The 21077-nt window shown below is 44.0% G+C and overlaps 1 protein-coding gene across 1 annotated transcript in view; it reads right to left on the bottom strand.

Annotated features, from left to right (window-relative positions):
- The window catches only part of CWF19L2 (CWF19 like cell cycle control factor 2), a 339825-nt gene extending 319216 nt beyond the window's left edge, over positions 1 to 20609 (bottom strand). The window contains exons 1-2 of the mRNA XM_077484334.1: positions 20395 to 20609; positions 7052 to 7162 (exon numbers count right to left, since the gene is read on the bottom strand). Of these exons, the coding sequence (XP_077340460.1) occupies positions 7052 to 7162; positions 20395 to 20487 (204 nt within the window). The 5' untranslated portion in view covers positions 20488 to 20609. The remainder of the gene's footprint in view (positions 1 to 7051; positions 7163 to 20394) is intronic.
- Between the last annotated feature and the right edge of the window lie 468 nt (positions 20610 to 21077).

The raw sequence follows: 21077 nt of genomic DNA, 5'->3' as shown, positions 1-21077 counted from the left end.
ATGCGGCGGACTACAGGGAACAGTGGCGACTTCGCTGGCTCCTGTGTCAGGTAAGTGACACATAATGGGCTACTATGCGATGCATAGTAGTCCATTATGCTTTACCTTTGCAGGGAAAAAAAGAGGAAGTAAACTCATCAGGGTTTACTTCCTCTTTAAAGGAGAAAATTTAAAATTCCTTAGGAATCTCCACTTACCTTATTCTGCCGCAGGGATTCTGTGGTAAAACCAACAGACCCAATCTTCACCCCTCACGGCGGGCTCCGTTAAAAAACCTTTAAAAGACCAGGGCCCCTTTTTATCAGGGGATCCACACCCTTGGGCACGTAAATCACACCGCCAGGAAGCTTTATGGCTGAAAAAACCAAAAGCGCTGGATCCCGGGCTCCAGCTCTCAAATGACTAGCATTACGGGCTAAATCTCGTTTTCCTCTGCCACGAGGCCCGGGCACCATTCAATTCAGCCTGAAAACACACTTTGAATGGATCCGGCTGCACAGCTTGCCCCCAAAGGATTACTCTAGTGGAGCTCAGCATAGCACATCTTTACTTGTGATCAACACCTAAGACACTAGCGAAAAACTGGAGGTACTCCTAAAAGGTGGCCTGTATAACCCACATAGTAACTACTATGGCTCTGTGTCCCATGATGTTTGATAAAGAAAACAGACTCATGAACACGAAGTGAGCTGAAGAGTCGGCCTACTGACGTAATGAATCGCGCACTGGAACCGACAAAGAGCATGGGCAAGCGGGCTGCCTAAATACCCTTCGGGCTCCTGCCATAAATTCAGGCCACCATACTGGCATATATATATATATATATATATATATATATATTTTATATATACATATATACACACACACAGTATCTCACAAAAGTGAGTACACCCCTCACATTTTTTAAAATATATTATATCTTTTTATGTGACAACGCTGAAGAAATTACACTTTGCTACAATGTAAAATAGTGAGTGTACAACTTGGATAACAGTGTACATTTGCTGTCCCCTGAAAATAATGCAACACACAGCCATTAATGTCTAAACACGCTGGCAACAAAAGCGAGTACACCCCTAAGTGAAAATGTCCAAATTGGGCCCAAACTGTCAATATTGTGTGTGGCCACCATTATTTTCCAGCACTGCCTTAACCCTCTTGGGTATGGCGAGAGCTTCACAGGTTGCCACTGGAGTCCTCTTCCCCTCCTCCATGACGATATAACTGAGCTGGTGGATGTTAGAGACCTTGCGCTCCTCCACCTTCCGTTTGAGGATGCCCCACAGATGCTCAATAGGGTTTAGGTCTGGAGATGTGCTGGCCAGTCCATCACCTTTACCCTCAGCTTCTTTAGCAAGGCAGTGGTCATCTTGGAGGTGTGGTTGGGGTCATTATGTTGGAATTCTGCCCTGTGGCCCAGTAAAAGTGTGAGGGTACTTTTATCCATATGGTGTGGGAGTGTTCAAGGGTAAGGCCTTTGTGGTTCCGGGTAACGAAGTTTATGGCTGATACTTTCAATCTCCCAAATGTATGCAATCCCCTGTTATGTCCCCTCAAAGTCATTGAGGACGAGGAGATAAACGCTGCCAAAAAACTGTTTTAGGCTTCTTTTTTTCTACGTCCGTGATAATGTGTAATCGTAAAAGAGGGAGAGGGATTGTTATTATTATTACAATAATCCAGTGGTCATGTAATTGCATGAGTATGGGAGATGTCATACAAGTTTTGAGCACTGGTTATTTTCGTTTGGGTGGATTATGCGACAAGGGCTTCTTTTGGTTGTTTTGGTAAGGACACTCCTCTCCAGTTAGGAAGGGGGGGGGGACATTTAAAAAAAAATGTTATACCAGGTTGAACAGCTTCCAGGTGGCTGTAGGAGTTATAGGGGTTGAACATTTTGTTTATTAATGTACTGTATATATTTTTTCTCTCCCCTTTCTCTTTAAGAGTACCTGTACTCCCACCCTTGAGAATTGCATTTTATGTACACATATTATTGTATGGAAGTTGATGCTGTATGTTACTTTTCTTGTATGTTTTTTTTTAAAGTTGACCTCCAGCTTTGGATTCAGTTTAAATAGTTTGTTTGGGCCAAGCTGGCCAAAATTAACTATTTCCTTCACTAATATGTGAGGCCGTAGGGCATGTTGTATAAACTGTATGTAGCTGAGGCTACCTACCATATAGATCGTTGTGTTACAGGAACGTCTCATCTCGTGCCCCTGTGTCACACCCAGAATAAAAATAGCATCAGCCTGAGCAGCGCTCAGCCATTAGCAGCTTAGTATTCTATTGAGTGAAGACTTGGGTGGTGTCTGGTCCTCTTTGAACCCCTTGTTTTGGAGTCTGGGGGCTTTTTCTCAAAAGGCAGAGGTGAATAACATAATTTTTGTTTAGTCGTTTGAATTTATTGTATGAATTTAATTATTTTTTTTTTTCCTGTTTCCTTTTCTGTCTTACCCCTCCTCAAGATGGATAGAATAGCATATCATAATACTCTAGTATTTTTCTTTTTGTGTATTTTAAGAATTATTATTTGTAGGATGTGTATTTAAAATATGTTTTGCATTTGTAGTTTTTTTATATCTGTGCTATCAGCCGGGGTCATTTAGTCCTGAGAAAGCGGAGAATTGCGCAAAATGTGTCAACTTTGACATCAAGTGGCTTTCATGCTTTGTACGCAATAACTGTATGATGCAGCGAATCCTGCAACAATACGTTTTGTAAACTGTTTTTAAGTGAACACCATATTGATAGTATTTTAATATGTTGGAATAAAGCTTTAATAATTTATAATTGTGTTACCATTTTGAGTGACAAATCAAAGTCCCACTATTACATGGCTTGGTTGCAATATATTACAAAGGAGCGGTGCCCCTATTGGCAACTGCCCTCTTCCTGGTACATTTTTTCAAATTTGTATTCTATCAATGAATACAAAGCTTCCTCTGCTTGGTTGAGTCAGAGAGGTGGGCTAATGATTAGGGCTGGGAAAAAAAAATCAATTTAAATCTTGAATCGAGTTGAGAGGTCAAATCGATTCAAAATGTAAGCAAATCGATTTTTTTAGATTTTTTTTTTTTTCACCGGTTCTGAGGTGCTGCGGGCAGGAGTTTTTAGGTGAGGCCGCGGCTTTAGTTTACTCCGCGAGGACAGACGCCATGGACTAGGCTGAAGCCGTGGCCCTCGCCTAAAAACTACTGCCCGCAGCTCCTCAGGACCGGTGCAGTGTCCATCAAAAAAAACAAAAAAAAAAAAACCTCGATTCGAATTGTGAATCAAGGTTTTTTAAAAACGCAGATTTTTTATTAGAAAATCGCTCAGCTCTACTAATGATGTCACACTCTCCAACCTGGCCAGAGGACGCTGTGTATTCATTGATCGAATACAAGGCTGCTAATGAATGGCTGAGCTCCGCTCAGACCTATGCTATTTTGTTCCCGGGAAGGTCTCATCTCCTACCCAGAACATAGTGCTGTATACTGTCTGTAGCCTCAGCTACAAACAGTTTATACAGCACACCCAGTAGCAGTGCATGTTAGTGAAGAAAATTGTTCCTTTGAGCCAGCTTGGCCCGAACAAACTATTTAAACTGAAACTAAAGCTGGAGATCAGCTTTACATAGCAATAGCATAGAACCTACTGTATAAATCACATTTTGGCATTTTTGTAGTAAACAGATTTGTAAACCTAGGATTTCTCGCGCGTTTCATAAGTGGCATTCACGTCTTGAGGAAAGCATTCTGCAGTGGATAAAATTATCAGGGAATAACCAGCCAGTCCAGTATAAAATCATCATATCATCATATCATATCATCAGCACACTGCATTCGTCTCTTCACTCCAATTTCTCTAAGGATAGCAGTGATCTACAGGCCCCCTGGACCAGTATCAACATTTCTTGATGACTTCTCTGCCTGGCTACCATACTTTCTTTCTTCTGAAATCCCCACAATCATTCTCGGGGACTTCAACATCCCTATTAATACTAACACTTCTGCTCCTTCCAAACTTCTCAGCCTAACCTCCTCCTTTGACCTGAAACAGTGGATACACGCTCCTACTCACTCCGAAGGCAATATCCTTGACCTCGTTTTCTCTCACCTTTGCACTCCATGCAACCTCTCTAACTATCCATTCCCTCTCTCTGATCACCACCTTATTAGTTTCACTCTCTCCCTCTCCTTCTCCTCCTCTCCCTCCAACCGCATTAAATTTACCCGCAGAAACCTACGTCATCTCTAACCTTCTCTTCTCTACTCTGCTATCGACAACCTCTATGACAAAATCTCACCCCTATCCTGCACCAACCTAGCCACTTGTCTACAACACTTCACTTCTGGCCTCTCTGGACTCACTGGCCCCCCTCACTACACAGAATCAAGCCCCGACCCCTTCAACCTTGGCAAACAGATGTCACTAGAAGTCTGAAAAAACGTAGTCATGCTCATGAGCGCCTGTGGCGCAAGACCAAGTCTCAGAGAGATTTCAACCAATATAAATCTGCCCTCCAAAATTACAATTCTAGCCTCCTCTCTGCCAAGCAGAACTATTTTATCACTCTCATCAGCAACCTATCATCCCGTCCCCGTCAACTCTTTTCTACTTTCAACTCTCTACTTCGTCCTCCACTACCTCCACCCGCCAACTCACTCACTGCCCAGGAGATTGCTAATCACTTCAAACAGAAGATTGATACAATTCGCGCGGAGATCTCTACTGTTCTGATACCCTCCACGCTTTACACATCATGCCCACAGGCACAATCATTACTTCCCTCTTTCAACCCCACCACTATAGACGAAGTTGCTAAACTACTTGGTAATGTCCACCTTACCACCTGCCCTCTGGATCCTGTTCCCTCGCAAATGCTGCGTTCACCCTCTGGCTCTATGCTACACTCTCTAACTGATCTTCAATCTCTCCCTCTCTTCTGGCATCTTCCCCAACTCTCTAAAACATGCACTTGTCAAACCCATACTTAAAAAACCCTCACTGGACCCATCCAATCCTAACAACCTACGCCCCATCTCCTTGCTCCCCTTTTTATCCAAACTGCTCGAACGTCTGGTCTACAACCGACTGAGCGTCCACCTCGCTGATAATAGCCTTCTTGATCCCCTTCAGTCTGGATTTGGTCCTCAACACTCCACAGAAACTGCTCTCCTAAAACTAACAAATGGTCTACTAACGGCCAAAACCAATCGACATTATTCTGTACTCCTCCTCCTGGACCTCTCTGCTGCCTTTGATACGGTTGACCACCCCCTCCTTCTCAAAAAACTCCACACCTTTGGTCTCCGTGACCTTACTCTACGATGGTTCTCTTCCTACTTATCCAACCGCACCTTTAGCGTTTCTTACAAATCTACTTCCTCCTCTCCTCTTCCTTTCTCTGTTGGGGTCCCCCAAGGTTCTGTTCTTGGACCACTCCTATAATCTATACCTCCTCCCTGGGTCAACTGATAGTCTCCCACGGCTTCCAATACCACCTCTATGCTGACGACACCCAAATCTATTTCTCTACCCCTCAGCTCACTCCCTCTGTCTCCTCACGTATCACTAATTTACTATCAGATATATCAGTCTGGATGTCACATCTCTTCCTCAAAATCAATCTATCCAAAACCGAACTTATAATTTTTCCTCCCCCATATGCCCCTTCCCCTGATCTCACTGTCAAAATTGATGGCACAACCATAAGCCCATCCCCTCACGCCAAGGTTCTAGGTGTAGTCCTGAACTCTGAACTATACTTCAAGCAACACATCCAATCACTGTCCAAATCCTGCTGCCTCAACCTCTGCAACATCTCCAAAATACGCCCCTTTCTAACCAACGACACAACAAAGCTCTTAATTCACTCGCAGGTCATCTCCCGCCTCGACTACTGCAACTCCCTTCTCATTGGCTTACCTCTACATAGTCTATCACCTCTTCAATCCATTAGGAATGCCGCTGCCAGACTCATCCACCTTACCAATCACTCTGTGTCTGCTACTCTTCTCTGTCAATCCCTCCACTGGCTTCCGCTCAGCCAAAGAATTAAATTCAAAATACTAACAACTACATACGAAGCCATCCACAACTCTGCCCCCAGCTACATCACTAGCTTAGTCTCTAAATACCAACCTACTCGTCCTCTTCGTTCCTCTCAAGACGTCCTGCTCTCTAGCTCCCTCATCACCTCCTCCCATACTCGCCTCCAGGACTTTTCCAAAGCCTCTCCAATCCTTTGGAATGCCCTACCCCAATCTGTCCGCCTATCTCCTACTTTATTAGCTTTTAGACGATCCCTGAAAACACTTCTCTTCAGAGAAGCCTACCCCACCCACACCTAACTGTATTTTCATTTTCTCCATCAGCTCATCCCCCCCACAGTTAATACCTTTTGTTTCAACTTGACCCTCCCTTCTAGATTGTAAGCTCTAACGAGCAGGGCCCTCTGATCCCTCCTGTATTGATTTGTATTGTAAGTGTACTGTCTGCCCTCATATTGTAAAGCGCTGCGCAAACTGTTGGCGCTATATAAATCCTGAATAATAATAATAATCATATCAACGTGTAACTGTGTGCAGATCTGACCTAATCCACCAGCGGGGGAGGGAGAGGAAACCCTCAAAAGGATACTCCTAAAGTGGAATCCCGCCTTCAATCACTAGTTTCCTAGATATTCACTTAGTCTCAGGAAGAAAGAAGGGGAAAGGAGCGATCCATACATATCTTATTAACCCCTTTTCAACCTCCCCCGGATGATTAGGTTTGCCTAATTGTCAGGTCACCTTGAGGCGAGGTGACAGATGCACACCGAAGGGATCAGGAGTGCACCGCAAGGTTGTGAAACAGGTAAGCAGACCAACTCTATTGCATAACCATGACACTAATCATGTGACCTCTACTTATAAGACAAGGTGGAACCCAGAACAGAAAGACAAAGCTGTCACTGTTGGCGTTACCCAATATTGTATGGAGAAGTCACAAACAATGCTATTTTTGGTATTTATCATAATGTTTTATTGATGATTTATTAGCATTCAAAGTTTTACATTACCTGCTCTATCTGTGAAAGGCGCTCGCAGACATCATTCAGCATCCATGTGTCCTCTCCTCTCAGCCGCCTCTGTTCCTTCCTGCTTTCTTCCTTTTCATATTCTTCTTTAGCCTACATAAAGCACAAACAAGCGAGTGAGCACCATTACACTCCCTCTTCACAAACTGCTATGTGCTCTTCAAGTGCACTGTACATGTCCTAAAGCACAGATAGGCATGCTTAGCTTATAAGTGTTGCCTGTATAGTCCTATAAGTGTAATGAGACCCACCTATCCAAGGAAGCTGCCATCTTAGCCTCTGCTTGATCTGAAGGTGCTGCATGTGTGCTAGTTATGCCACCAGCCTTTTCATGACTTGACAGTTTGGTTGAGACCACAAGCAACTGTGACACTTATTCACGATATGCTTTGGAGGCACCTACTGTACACTATATACTCGAGTATAAGCTGAGGCACCTAATTTTACCAAATAAAAAATGGGAAAACGCATTGAGTATAAGCCTACGGTGGGAAATGCAGCAGCTACTGGTAAACAATGCCCACTGCAGCCTCACTGTGCCCACTGCAGCCTCACTGTGCCCACCTGTACCTTTGATTACAAATAGCGGGTGTCTCCCGCTGTGTCATGCAACTGCAGTTTTAGTTTGGCGGCCGTCCACTGTAACAAAGCCCCGCCTCCTCCTCATCCATGATAGACGGAACACTGATTCAGTTTCCCAGCATTGTATCAGTGTTCCGCCTATCACGGACGAGGAGGCGGGGCTTTGTTACAGTGGACGGCCGCCAAACTGCAGGACACAGCGGGAGACCCACACTCAAGTAAAAGCCAAGGAGGGATTTTTCAGCATAAAAAATGTGCTGAAAAAGTCGGCTTATACCCGAGTATATGCGGTATATAAGAAAACTGACTAGACATGTGCAATTTGTTTAGTTCCAAATTCGTTTTTTTTTTTTTTTTGACAAATTTGCTAATACCGAATTTCCCAATTTCCGAATTTCAAAATTTGCGAGATTATGAATTTACGAATTTCGGATTTTCGGATTTTCAGAAATTCAAAAATATGGAAATTCGAAAATCTCAAAAAAAGAAAGAAAATCTGTTTAATTCTAAATAATAACCAACTATTAAATTATAGGTATTGGAATTCCCTTTCAAATTTGTCTGTTAGTGAACGTACCGAGTACGAATTCATCCGAAGTTACGAACTTAACAATCTAATAATAATAAAACCTTTTTATTATTATTATTTATTATTATTGATTTGTTCCATTCCATTTGTTTAGATGCGCGTTCATTATTTCTTCGGATAAATTCGTACTTGTTAATTTAATAGTTATTAAACTGATTTTCTTTCTTTTTTCCAGATTTTCTCATTTTTGGACTTTCAAATCTTTGAATTCCCGAATTCCAAAAATCCAAAATTCGAAAATTCAGGAATCCGAAAAATTGAAATGTGAAAAATCCAAAAATTTCCGAATTTAAAAAAAAGGATGAAACGAAAACGAAAATTAACAAATTTTTTTGTCAGTGCACATGTCTAAAACTGATGGGTTTAGTTCCACCCTAAAGAGTTCACTAGGTACATCAAAACCCTGAGGTCTTAACATAGGCATGCGCAGGGGGTGTGCCAGATGTGCCTGGGCACACCCTAATCACTGCATGCTGGGCTAATTCGCCCTAGGGCTTCCCCCCATGTTGCGCCTCCCCCCCCCCCCCCCCACACACACACACACACACACACACACACACACACCTTTGCAGTGCTGCTGGCTTCCCTCCTCTCCCTCTGGCTGCTGCAGAGGATGTTTCAGAATGGATAGTAGAGGTAAGAGGCTTGTTAATATGTTACTTACCGGCCCCTTCCTTTTCTAAATGAACACACTCACTGTACTCATTCATAACTGAAGCATAGTAAACTGTTTACTATGTTTCAGTCTGTGAATCAACAGGAAGCCGCACAGCACAGAGCACTATCTCATTCATTAACTGTCCAGTGCCACTGAGGCTGCAGTTGCGTTTACTTTAACCACTTCCCGACCGGCACACAGCGATGTACATCGGTAGAATGGCGGCGGCGCGCGTACATGCTGGTCAGGATCCCTGTGAGTCCGGTCGAGGGATACCCGCGATCGTCTCACGGGGAGGCTGAACGGGGAGATGCGGAAGTAAACAGCATCTCCCCGTTCTGCCTAGCAACAAGTGACACTGATCTCTGCTCACTGTGATTGGAGCAGAGATCAGTGTTCACTAACACACAGCCACGCCCCCCCCCACAGTTAGTAACACGCCCCTAGGACACACTTAATCCCTACACTGCCACCCACTGGTTAACCCTTTCACTGCCAGCACTGATTGCTGTTTAAATGACAATGGTCCCAAAAATGTGTCAAAAATGTCCGATGTGTCCGCCATAATGTCGCAGTCAAAATAAAATAAAATAAAAATCGCTGATCGCCGCCATTACTAGTAAAACAAAAAAAAATTATTAATAAAAATGCCATAAAACTATCCCCTATTTTATAAACGCTATAAATGTTGCACAAACCAATCAATAATCGCTTATTGCGATTTTTTTTACCAAAAATATGTAGAAGAATATCGGCCTAAACAGGAAAAAAGTACCAGTTACTTACCGGTAACTGTCTTTCTGGGAAATCTTCCAGGACGGCACACCTGAGAGATGAGAGGCTCCTCCCTACAGGAAACACAATCAATCGACAGCTGTTTTAAGTCCCCACCCTTCCCCTTGATCCTCAGTTTGTAGAGAAGTAACTCCTGAACCAGGTTCACAAGGAAAATCATTCCTCATAGGTACTCACCTTCTAGTGTTCTAGAATTTTCCCTCCTCCAACGGGCGGGAAGTAGGCCTGCCGTCCTGGAAGATTTCCCAGAAAGACAGTTACCGGTAAGTAACTGGTACTTTTCTCAAGTCATCTTCCAGGACGGCACACCTGAGAGGATAAACAAGTACCTCAGGCCTACCTTAGGGTGGGGCCACTGCAAAACCCTCTTGGCGAACCTTGGCTCTGCAGTGAGCTTTACCTCCACTCCATACGCTCATATGCTTGATGAAGGCATGTTAGCTGGATCATGCGGCTGATCTGCAGGTCTGCTCCACAGATGTTCCTGCCTTTTCCGCTTCAGATGCAGTATCTAGGTGAAATGGGCTCTTAAAAATGGAATCAGAAAACATGTTAAACTTGTAGGTTAGCAATGTTGCCTATCTCACACATCTAACAACCATGGCCTATTATGCCTGTAGGTGCTACTTAGAACCACTAAAAAGATAAATAAGAGACCTGTGTAAGACAAGGACACTACATTAATCAATAAGAGGGCCTGTCTTAACACTATCCTGTTGAGGGAAATAAAACTGCTTCCTTTTTATCTTTATGTCAGCAAAAGACTAAAGGGAAGCCTACTTAAGGGAAATAGATTAACAGAAGCTTGAACCCTGGGTTTAAGGCACGCCCAATCTATGTCCTTACTTACGCCTGAGAGCCTTCTTCAGGAGGTTAAAGTCCCTAGCAGGAGTAGACTACCCATATTGCTATGTCTAGTTTTGCTAAAAGGGCAAAATGAAGGCCATGCACCAAGCCGAAACCTATTCGATCGGGTATACATCTTTATACTTCATCCTCAGGCCCTAATACTCCTCTGAACAGAACTCTCCAAGTTCTTACTAAACAGGGCGATTCATTATCCCCTTCCTCCAGTGTCCCATAACCCTACAGGGCTTCAACCCTAGGAAATGCTTCTGGCATCCCTGAATGCAAGTGGTCAAGGTTTTCTGACATGTGGCAGCTGCAGCCCGAACTCCTGGCCCCTCCATGGAAAAGAAGGCTGAAATACAAAAAGGTGATACATGCATTAATAATATCACAAATAAAATGATCATAGATTGTGGGCACGGCACAATAGATTTAGACAGAAAGGACACAAGCATAGACAACAATGTTGTGTGCCTGAGTGTGACTAGCTAAACCAATATATCAAATATGGGAAGAGACCCAAATCTGAACCTCAACGTAGACAAACAGTCCTCATAGTCTGGTTTTCTGATGTGCTGCCAAGATGTAAAAACATTAAGACTCAAGCAAACCCTAAATGCTGCGTATTTCTTTAGTGCAGCTAGCTAGGTCATAACTGATATATAAATACGGAAAGGACAGGAACCCCCTTTACTGTTGTGCTTTACCTATGTACAGCAAAACAAGGCTATAAAGACAGAAAGACCCAAACTTCTATGTTGTGCATTTCTGACAAACCACCACAGTTATAAGATTAATATGAACACCAACTCCCGTGTTGTGCATTTCTGCTATGCCACAGGGAAAAATATGGAACACAAGACAATCCTTTCTGTCATGCACTTCTGTAGTGTAGTTCAGATAGAACCAACACTGAGAAAGGACACAAGCAACCTGCAGCATTGTGTTTTTCTGAAACAGAAAGCACCAACAAGCTTCAATCTTGAGTATTTCTGCTGTGCAACAACATAAAAGCAGACACTGAGGAAAAAGACAGACAGCCTTTACAGCTGCAATCTTTCTGGTCTGCTGCAAAATAAAACAATAAACGCCATGATGAGTATTCCTGCTGTGTAGCAAAACCTCAATCAGAAGGGACAGATAAGTTTAGGGTTCCCACACCCGTGCGACCCAACCTGCGACTTGGGACTGCAAGACGCATGAGAAGTCATATACTATGGCTTCCAATGGGTACCATTTGTGTCTGTGCGACACCAGCAGTCCCTGATTCCTGGATCCACAGACCTCAAGATTACACAGGTCGCAGGGAAAAAAAAACAAATAGCAATTTTCAGGTCGAACAAGTAAGGGGTCCCCAATGCTGTGACCCCCTGGAGGATTGCAGCCAACAAACCCCTGCTGTGTATCCCTAAGATGCAGAAAGGTAGATCCATGAGAAACACTGCTTAGCCTGATATACAAACGATAAGGCAGTAAATATAGGACATACAGGACACAAACATTCAATCTTTGTGTATGTCTGATGTGTAGTAATATACCAATACTGAGCAGAGAGGCCACCATCCTCAATGTGTCTCTCAGCTGAGCAGCAAAAACAAAATCAGAAAAAGACAAGCAACCTTCACTGCTGTGTCCTTTCTGATATGCAGCCAATAAGGCAGTATATGCAAGACATAAAAGGACAGACAACCTTCAATCTTGTATATGTCTGATGTGCAACAATATAACAATTCTGAATAGAGATAGCACATGCATATTGAAGCGATTTGGCCTTGCGACTCAACATGTCAAATCGCATGGCTAAAATCAGCACAACACCACTTTGTGGTGCTACATGGATTACCAAAGGCAGTATATGTACTACACCTGGCAGGGGTTCAATTTGTATTTCTACTATGTAGCCCAACAAATTCGAACCATCAATTTTCACTGCTGCCTTTCTGATAAGGCAGTAATACAGGACACAAAACCTCACAGACCTTAATGCTGTATAAATCTGATGTGCAACAATAAAACACTATGAATAGAGATAGCACATCCATATTGAAATGATTTGTCATGCGACTCAACATGTCAAATCGCATGTTTAAACTCGGCAGCCATTGCTGTTAATAGCACTGTCTGAATCAGCACAGCGCCACGCAAATCAGGACCATCAGACTTCACTGCTGCCTTTCTGATAAGTAACCAACAAGGCAGTAAAACAGGACACAAAGCCCCACAGACAGACCTCAATCTTGTGTATGTCTGATGTGCAGAAATATAACCATTATGAGCAGAGATGTCACCAGACACAATGATGTGCATTTCTGCTGTGCAACACAAAACCAGAAAGTACAGACCACCTTCACTGTTGTATTTTTCTGATCTGTAGCCAAACAAAGCAGTACCTTTAGTATATAAAGGACAGCAAACAAGCTTCAGTGCAGTGCATTTCTGATGTACAGCAATATAGCCCTTATAAGCAGAGATGTCACAAATCTCAATGTGTATTTCTGCTGTGCCACAAAAACATCCCAGCAAGCACAAACCTTCACTACTGAGGTCTACTGGTGTGCAGCCAATGAGGAGTCATGGTCTATCCCTTTATGAAATAACCAACAGGCAATTTATTTCATAGGCATAGTCTGGGCTGTAGATACCAAACCTTCACCACCAGAGAAGGAACAGATCCTAAAATGGTTGGACACCCTACTATTAGTAGTAGTTGTTGTCCTACCTTACCTCCATAGACTGAGCAAACGCTAGCCAGCACATATCCAGGTAGTGCTGATTAGCAACTAAAGTCTCAATGAGCCCAGCCCTAGAGACCAATTTAAGACCTCTCTAGAAGAGGTGGTTACCAGTTTAGCCTGGGAGGTAAATAGCTATTTGCAGGCTTCAAACAATTAATTATGTAGCTCTTGCATAGGTTTGCACAGAAAATCCTCAATTAAAAGGATGTAGGGAGCGATCTATGGTGAATCGCCTTTAGATCTGCCACTGCGTGGATTGTAGCCCAAACCAATAAAAAAAAAAAAAAGTTTCTTCTTACCTCCTACATTATAATATAAACACAGTGTAAAGGTGGAGTGGGAGGTTGGAGCTTATGAAAGTTAACTATAGCAGGCAACCCCCAAAAGGAGGATCTGTGACAAGGGAACCCCTACTGTGCCACACAGTAGCTTGGTCTCTGCCCATCCTTGAATGTTAGGTCAGCTTTTAAACATTATGAAGCAACTTCAGATTCCTAGCAGCTGGGCTAATAGGGCCGGTAACCTAGTGCACCTGCTGACCAGGGGAGCTTCTGAATCCACCAACCACTGCCCAATTAATAACCTGTTCAGTGGTATACCTGGCCTGTAAGTAACTTTGTATCTACCAGGTCCCCTCTGTACGCTATATTCATCCCTACTAAATGTACCACAACTGGGCATGTAGGGAGAGGCTGGCAACCTACTGCTGCGATAACCACAGTGTCTCTGCTGTAAGAGGGAGCTGTGGCTGGTGGTTTTAGCAGTGGCGTCTGCGCTATTTGTATCCCGACCCCAAGTTCTGCACTGCACCAGTCAGTATATACACGGGGAAGGGGGAGCAATGGCCTACCTACCTCTTTCTCATCTGAGGTGGTTTAGGCACACTCGTTCCTCTGCACCACCTGTCCACCATACAGCTTCTCTGATGTAAGAGGGAGCTGCGGCTGGTGTTTTTAGCAGAAGCTTAAGGGCTATTTGAATCCAGACCCCAGGTGAGATCTCAAATGCCCAGGAACCCTCTGGCTGGAATTGGGGATTTTGCAGCTAAATTCCCACGGCAAAAGGAAAGTAAAGTACTCACCGTTGTCGTCTTCCTCTTTTTGCCACAGCCAGCGGGCTTGCTTTTCCATCCTTATGGTCCACACGCAAGGAGGATAGCCGCCAAAGTGCTCCCCCCCCCCCCCAACTGCTGTCCCCATAGGGAAGTCAGTCTATATACATGGGGGGGGGGGGGGGGGGGCAATGCCTTCCATTCCTCATTCCCATCTTCATATCTGAGGTGGTTAAGGCAGACATCCACCGTAGTAAACTGGTGCCTCCTCGCTCTAGAGAAAGGAGGATGTGGGCGCCTGCTCCTACTGACTCTCAGCCTTCCCTCCTGGGTAAGAACGCCGCTGCCATTTTCCCGAAGTTTGAAAATGACGCGGGTGCTTGTTGCCACGCCCTCTCCGGCAGCCCACGCGAGCTACCGGGGACCCAGGAGTCGGGGACAAGCCCCCTGGAAAGAACCGATGGCCAGCACCCCCGTCTGAACAGCCACCTGTACAGGTAAGGAGGGGGGAGACAGGATAATGGCCCCTGAAGTTCTGGGTACACCACTGTACCCAGGGTCCTTCAGCTCTCAGGGGGGCTCTTCCAATTTCTGCTGCCCGCCCTGAGGAAAAGATAGGGGAACCCCCCAGGAAGGACAAGAATATCCTACCAGACCCAGAGGCTTCCCAGGCTTGTGGTCTGGCTCCCAGGGGGAGACCACCAGCCCCAGGCTTCGGGTCATTTGGAAAAAAACAAACAGTTTCGCTGTGTAGGGAGAAACACAATCAAAAACTGAGGATCAAGGGGAAGGGTGGGGACTTAAAACAGCTGTCGATTGATTGTGTTTCCTGTAGGGAGGAGCCTCTCATCTCTCAGGTGTGCCGTCCTGGAAGATGACTTGAGAAAAATATGTTTTTTTATATATTTTTGGGGGATATTTATTATAGCAAAAAGGACAATTGTCGCTCTTTTTTTGTTTATAGCACAAAAAATAAAAAACGCAGAGGTGATCAAATTCCACCAAAAGAAATCTCTATTTGTGGGAAAAAAAAGGACGTCAATTTTGTTTGGGAGCCATGTCGCAAGACCGCGCAATGCCGAATCGCAAAAAGTGGTCTGGTCTTAAGCCAGCAAAATGTCCGGTCTGAAAGTGGTTAACCCGACAATTAAGCGGCAACACTGTACACAAAATTGATTTTCTTTTTTCCCCACAAATAGAGCTTTTTTTTGGTGGTATTTGATCACCGCATTTTTTATTTTTTGTGCTATAAACGAAAAACAAAACTTTTTTTACTTTCTGCTATAAAACATGTCCAATAAGAAATGTTTTTAAAAGTCAACTTTCTTTATAAATTTAGGTCAAAATGTATTCTATTTTTGCTAAAAAATCCCAATAAGCCTATATTGATTGGTTTATGTGATCGTTATGGTGTCTACAAACTATGGTATATATTTATGAAACTTTTATTTGTTGATTTTTTTTTTTTTTTTTACTAGTAATGGCGGTGATCAGCGACTTATATCGGGACTGCGATATTGTGGCGCACACTGACACTAGTACAGTGATCAGTGCTAAACATATGCACTGTCACTGTATTAATGACATTGGCTGGGAAGGGGTTAAAATCGAGGGTGATCAAAGGGTTGTGTGCCCTGCTAGTGTTTTTGTGACACGTATGTGCTGCGAGGGGTTAGCTCGGCAGCGGGTGTGTGTGACCCCCTGGATGGGTTCACAACACAAAATCAGGCACAGCAGACAGCGTTGTAGGTGCAAAAAACAAAAGATGCAGTTTATTTATGCTACATGCAGTGATACATATAACAGCCAAACAAAAAATAAAACATGAAAATAAATCCTGGTCAGCTTGACCTCTAACTACACACTTAGATTCCCTGTCTAACAACTGAGTGCAGCCTTGTGCTGCACCAGTCCCTGTCTCTGTTGTAGAGGTTTGCCACACAGGCGTTAACTCACCGCACAGAACAGATATCACACTCCCCAGTCTATACAACACAAAACTGGTTCCAGGATGAAGCATCTCCCTAAGCATGCTGGGGTTTTTTGTAGAGGTCTTAATGAGCCCACTTACTTCAGCTGGGCTCATTAACTCTTCCCCTCTAATTGTAAAGGTCTGCATAAAGCCTGAATCTAGGGCACACATATTTCCCATCCTGGATACAACCAGGTGACTTTACCTGCGTGCTGCCACAGTGGGATGTGATGGATTTTATTTCCTGCTTTGCAAGGACACAAAATCCATCCCTTCCCCACTGTCAGAACAGAGATCTACCTTGTTTACATAGGCAGATTTCCATTCTGTGTGTTTTACCGACGATCAGCGAGTGCCAGCGAACATTCACAGATCAGGCTGCAGAAGCACGCCAAACCAGCGGCACACACGTGCACCCCCTGTAGTACAGAATCACATATATATATATATATATATATATATATATATATATATATATATATATATATATATACATACATATATATATACACACACACACACACACACACACACACACACGATCCTGCACAGGAAACTGTGTATTTGTTATGGGGTGGTCCGGAACTGGATAAAATGGTGGGTGTTTTTATATCACACGGTAATGGCGGAACGGTTTTTCAAAATGCAACTTTCACAATATTTTTATTGAGAAAAAGATTTGTATACAAAAGAAAAAAGTAAACAGACATCAGGGCCAGTAGTAAGGAATATCATAAAGTCAGATCGTAGGCCCAGTATAAACCATAAGCGAATAATAAAGTTAGGTAATCAATATAATAGTACATTGCATTATCAAAAGCAATTTTTTTTACATGCTTTACAGATATGTTATGCACACAAACACAATATAATACCCAATTGTTTATTAAAATATAAAAGATGATATTACGCTATATTACGAGTAAACAGATACCCAATATGTCACACTTTAAAATTGTGCACACTCGCGAAATGGCGCCAAACTACAGTACTTAAAAATCTCCCTAGGTGACGCTTTAGAAGCCTTTACAGGTTACCGGTTAAGCGTTACACAGGAGGTATGGAGCTAGAATTATTGCTCTCACACTAACGTTTGTGGTAATACCTCGCATGTGTGGTGCACACCCTGGAGAGTGGGTGGGGGGGAATTTTATTTTATTTTTTATTATTTAATTTACTTTTTTTGTTTTGTACTGCGACTGTAATTTTGTTTTTAAACAACTTTATTGCCATCACAAGGGATGAACAACATCCCTTGAGATAGCTAGAGCAGTGACAGGTCTGCTTTCCTCAGAAAACGCACCTCCCCATTGAAATGCATTGAAAACACGTAAAAACACTTAAAAAAACGCACCGTGTTAAGTTTTTAAGTCACATGACCTATGAAAACTGCACCAAAAACGCGCTATCATCACAGCAAAATTGCACACTTTTTTCGGCGGCTGTTATCACCCTTTTTTCTAATTGTCAAAACGCTGATAACCCCATTTTCAGTGGCCGATATATTGGTGTATCCCTATTATTCAGTCATAACTTTATGACCACTGACGGGTAAAACATTGATTACCTTGTTACAATGGCATCTGAAAGTGGGTGGGACATATTAGGCAGCATGTGAATATGTTGTCCCTGAAGTTGATGTGTTGAAAGTAGAAAAAATTGGCATTGTGGTTTGTTATGTATGGGACTGCGTGGTCGCAGACCAGTCAGGGTGTCCATGCTGACCCATGTCCACAGCCATAAGCACCTACAATGGGCATGTGAGTATGTATCAGAAATGGACCACAGAGCAATGGAAGAAAGTGGCCTGGTCTGGTGAATCATCTTTTCTTTTACATCATGTGGCTGCCCGGGTGTGTGTGTGTCGCTTACTTGGGGTAGAGACTACACCAGGGTGCACTATGGATAGAAGGCAAGCCGGTGGAGGCAGTGTGATGCTTTGGGCAATGTTCCGCTGGGAAGTCTTGGGCTCTGCTATTCATGTGGATGTAACTTTCATACATACCACCGACCTAAACATTGTTGCTGACCTAGTATAATACTTCAAGGAAACGGTATTCCCTGATGGCAGTGGCCTCCTACAGCAGGAAACATAGGCCCTGCCACACTGCAAAAATGGTTCAAAAACGGTTTAGGTAACACAAGAAGTTTGAGGTGTTCACTTGGCATCCAAAATCTTCAGATCTCAATCACGAGCATCTGTAGGATGTGCTGGAAAAACCAAGTCCAATCCACGAGGCCCCACCTCACGACTTACAAGACTCAAAGGATCTGCAACTGATGGCTTGGTGCCAGATACCTCAGCATACCATCAAAGGTCGGGTGGAGTCCATGCCTTGACGGATCAGGGCTGTTTTGGTGGCAAAAAAGGAACCTGCTCAATATTAGGTGGGTGGTCATAAAATTATACAATAGCCATCAATAATTTGACATTTTCTGCTATTATTAACATGCAATCGATCATCACTGCAGTGATCTGTTGTAGCAGGGATAAGCAAAGCATAGATCGATCACCTCCGCCCTATAATTAAACAAGGAATTTCCAATGACATCAATGGTTACATTGTAGCAATTCCCCTTTAAATCCAATGCCGAACTATTGCATTCTGCTGCTATGGATCACTCTGCAACAGGTTTGGAATTCCAGCAGTTAATTGATTCCTCTAAGTTTAGTGGTTATTGGTGGCCACAACTGACCGCAAGCAGATGCAGTATAAACGCATGCTGGAACCCACTAGAAGCTCAGCACGGGGGCCCAGTATAAGGCACCAGGGCCCTAAATGGAGCACTGAACACCTGAAAGGTAAAAAGCTCAAACAAAATCAGAGTGATAGTTGTAATCCATTGCAGCAAAGACTCATAGACCTACACAACATGGGGTCATACCCCATGGCCCAACACAAGAGCGTGAACTGCCCAGGTGAGGGGTCTATCTACACATAAAGGACAAAGGATTCTCCTCTGAGAACAGCGAGCTGCACATCTGGGAATGAAATGCCAGTTGTGTTTGATTCGGCCACTAAATGCTGATATTTCTGGGGATGCCAGTATTCACTATTGCTGAGTCCGAGGTCAGTCATATTATATTTGATATATTGGTGTATGGTATGAAGCAGGTGAGGCTGGCATCGTTGGGTGGAGAATATAAAGCTAGTGGGTATTGATGGAAGGTGGACAGGAAGCTCCCTCTGTAGGTTGGAGAAGTTGGTATTGCTGGGTGGAGGACCGGAGGCCCCCTCTTGAGATAGAGGTCTAATATTCTTTGGTGGGAAGATGGGGAGGTTGGTATTGCTGGGTGGAGGACAGGAGTCTGGAGACGCAGGTATTAGTGGGTGGAGAAGACTTCCTCTGTAGGTGTGGAGCAAGTATTTTGGGGTGGAAGGCTGGAAAGGTTTTTATTACTAAAAATGGAGGACTGGAGACTCATATTGTTTGCTGCAAAAGAGGTTGGTGTTGGTGGGTGGATGTCAAGTGGCACCCTTTGTAAGTGGAGGGCTGTATAACAGGGTGGAAGACTGGGGTTCCCTCTGTAGGTGGATGGCTGTATAACAGGGTGGAAGACTGAGGGTTCTCTCTGTAGGTGGAGGGCTATATAACAGGGTGGAAGACTGGGGTTCCCTCTGTAGGTGGAGGGCTGTATAACAAAGTGGAAGACTGAGGGTTCCCTCTGTAGGTGGAGGGTTATATAACAGGGTGGAAGACTGAGGGTTCCCTCTGTAGGTGGAGGGTTATATAACAGGGTGGAAGACTGAGGGTTCCCTCTGTAAGTGGAGGGCTTTATAACAGGGTGGAAGACTGGGGTTCCCTCTGTAGGTGGAGGGCTGTATTGCAGGGTGGAAGACTGAGGGTTCCATAACAGGGTGGAAGACTGAGGGTTCCCTCTGTAAGTGGAGGGCTGTATTGCAGGGTGGAGGACTGAGGGTTCCCTCTGTAGGCGGAGGGCTGTATTGCAGGGTGGAGGACTGAGGGTTCCCTCTGTAGGCGGAGGGCTGTATTGCAGGGTGGAGGGTTGGTGGCCCCCCTCAGCAGGTGGAGGGCGGTTATGGATGCTCCCCTTTACCCTATGTAATGTTATAGATGGCTTCCCACATTACCTGGGCCAACCTCTGTTCCCGGGCTCTCCTCTTACTCTCCTTCTTCTCCTCTATACTGCTCACACTTTCAAAACTGCCCTCGTACGCCGCCATCACTCTACAATCGTAAAGTGCGATCCTCCAAGGACCGCAGAACGTTACAGGGAGCTGTGCAGCATTGATCACGTGAGGCTGCACACGGGAGCTGCCATGTTTGTACACCCGGAAGTGGAATGAAGCTGGCGGAAGACAAGGGCTGTTAAATGAAAGTAAAAGCGGTGTGATCCTGTGCTGGGATGACATTACACAGAGCGGTCCTGAAGATTATTCCTGGGATGTGACTGTGTTAGTATTAGATAGGGGTTGGCTGAGCTCTGTGCAGTCATAGAACTACATGGGACAGCTCCTCTCTTGTGGGTTTTTGTGATAAGTAGTAGTAAGAAGAGCAAAGCTCTAGTTTGCTCTTCCCAGCCTGAGTTCTTCCGGATGTTTTTGGGTGGAGTATGTAGTGATATTAATGAAAAATGATATGATATATAATGATAAAGTGCATTAATAAGGTTCTATATTTTTGTATTCTCACAAATACTTGTAAAGAGTTATATTACACCCATTTATTGCAGCTCACCCATTCTTAGATGTGACGGCTGCATTCCTTTTCCTTTTCAGGCTTGCTTTCTTCTTTTTTTTCATCTGGCCATCCA

This window comes from Lithobates pipiens, unplaced genomic scaffold, assembly GCF_037356315.1.
Source record: "Lithobates pipiens isolate NorthernLeopardFrog02 unplaced genomic scaffold, aLitPip1_a1.2 Scaffold_16, whole genome shotgun sequence".
Lineage (NCBI taxonomy): Eukaryota > Metazoa > Chordata > Amphibia > Anura > Ranidae > Lithobates > Lithobates pipiens.
This window is presented reverse-complemented; position numbering and strand designations above follow the sequence as displayed.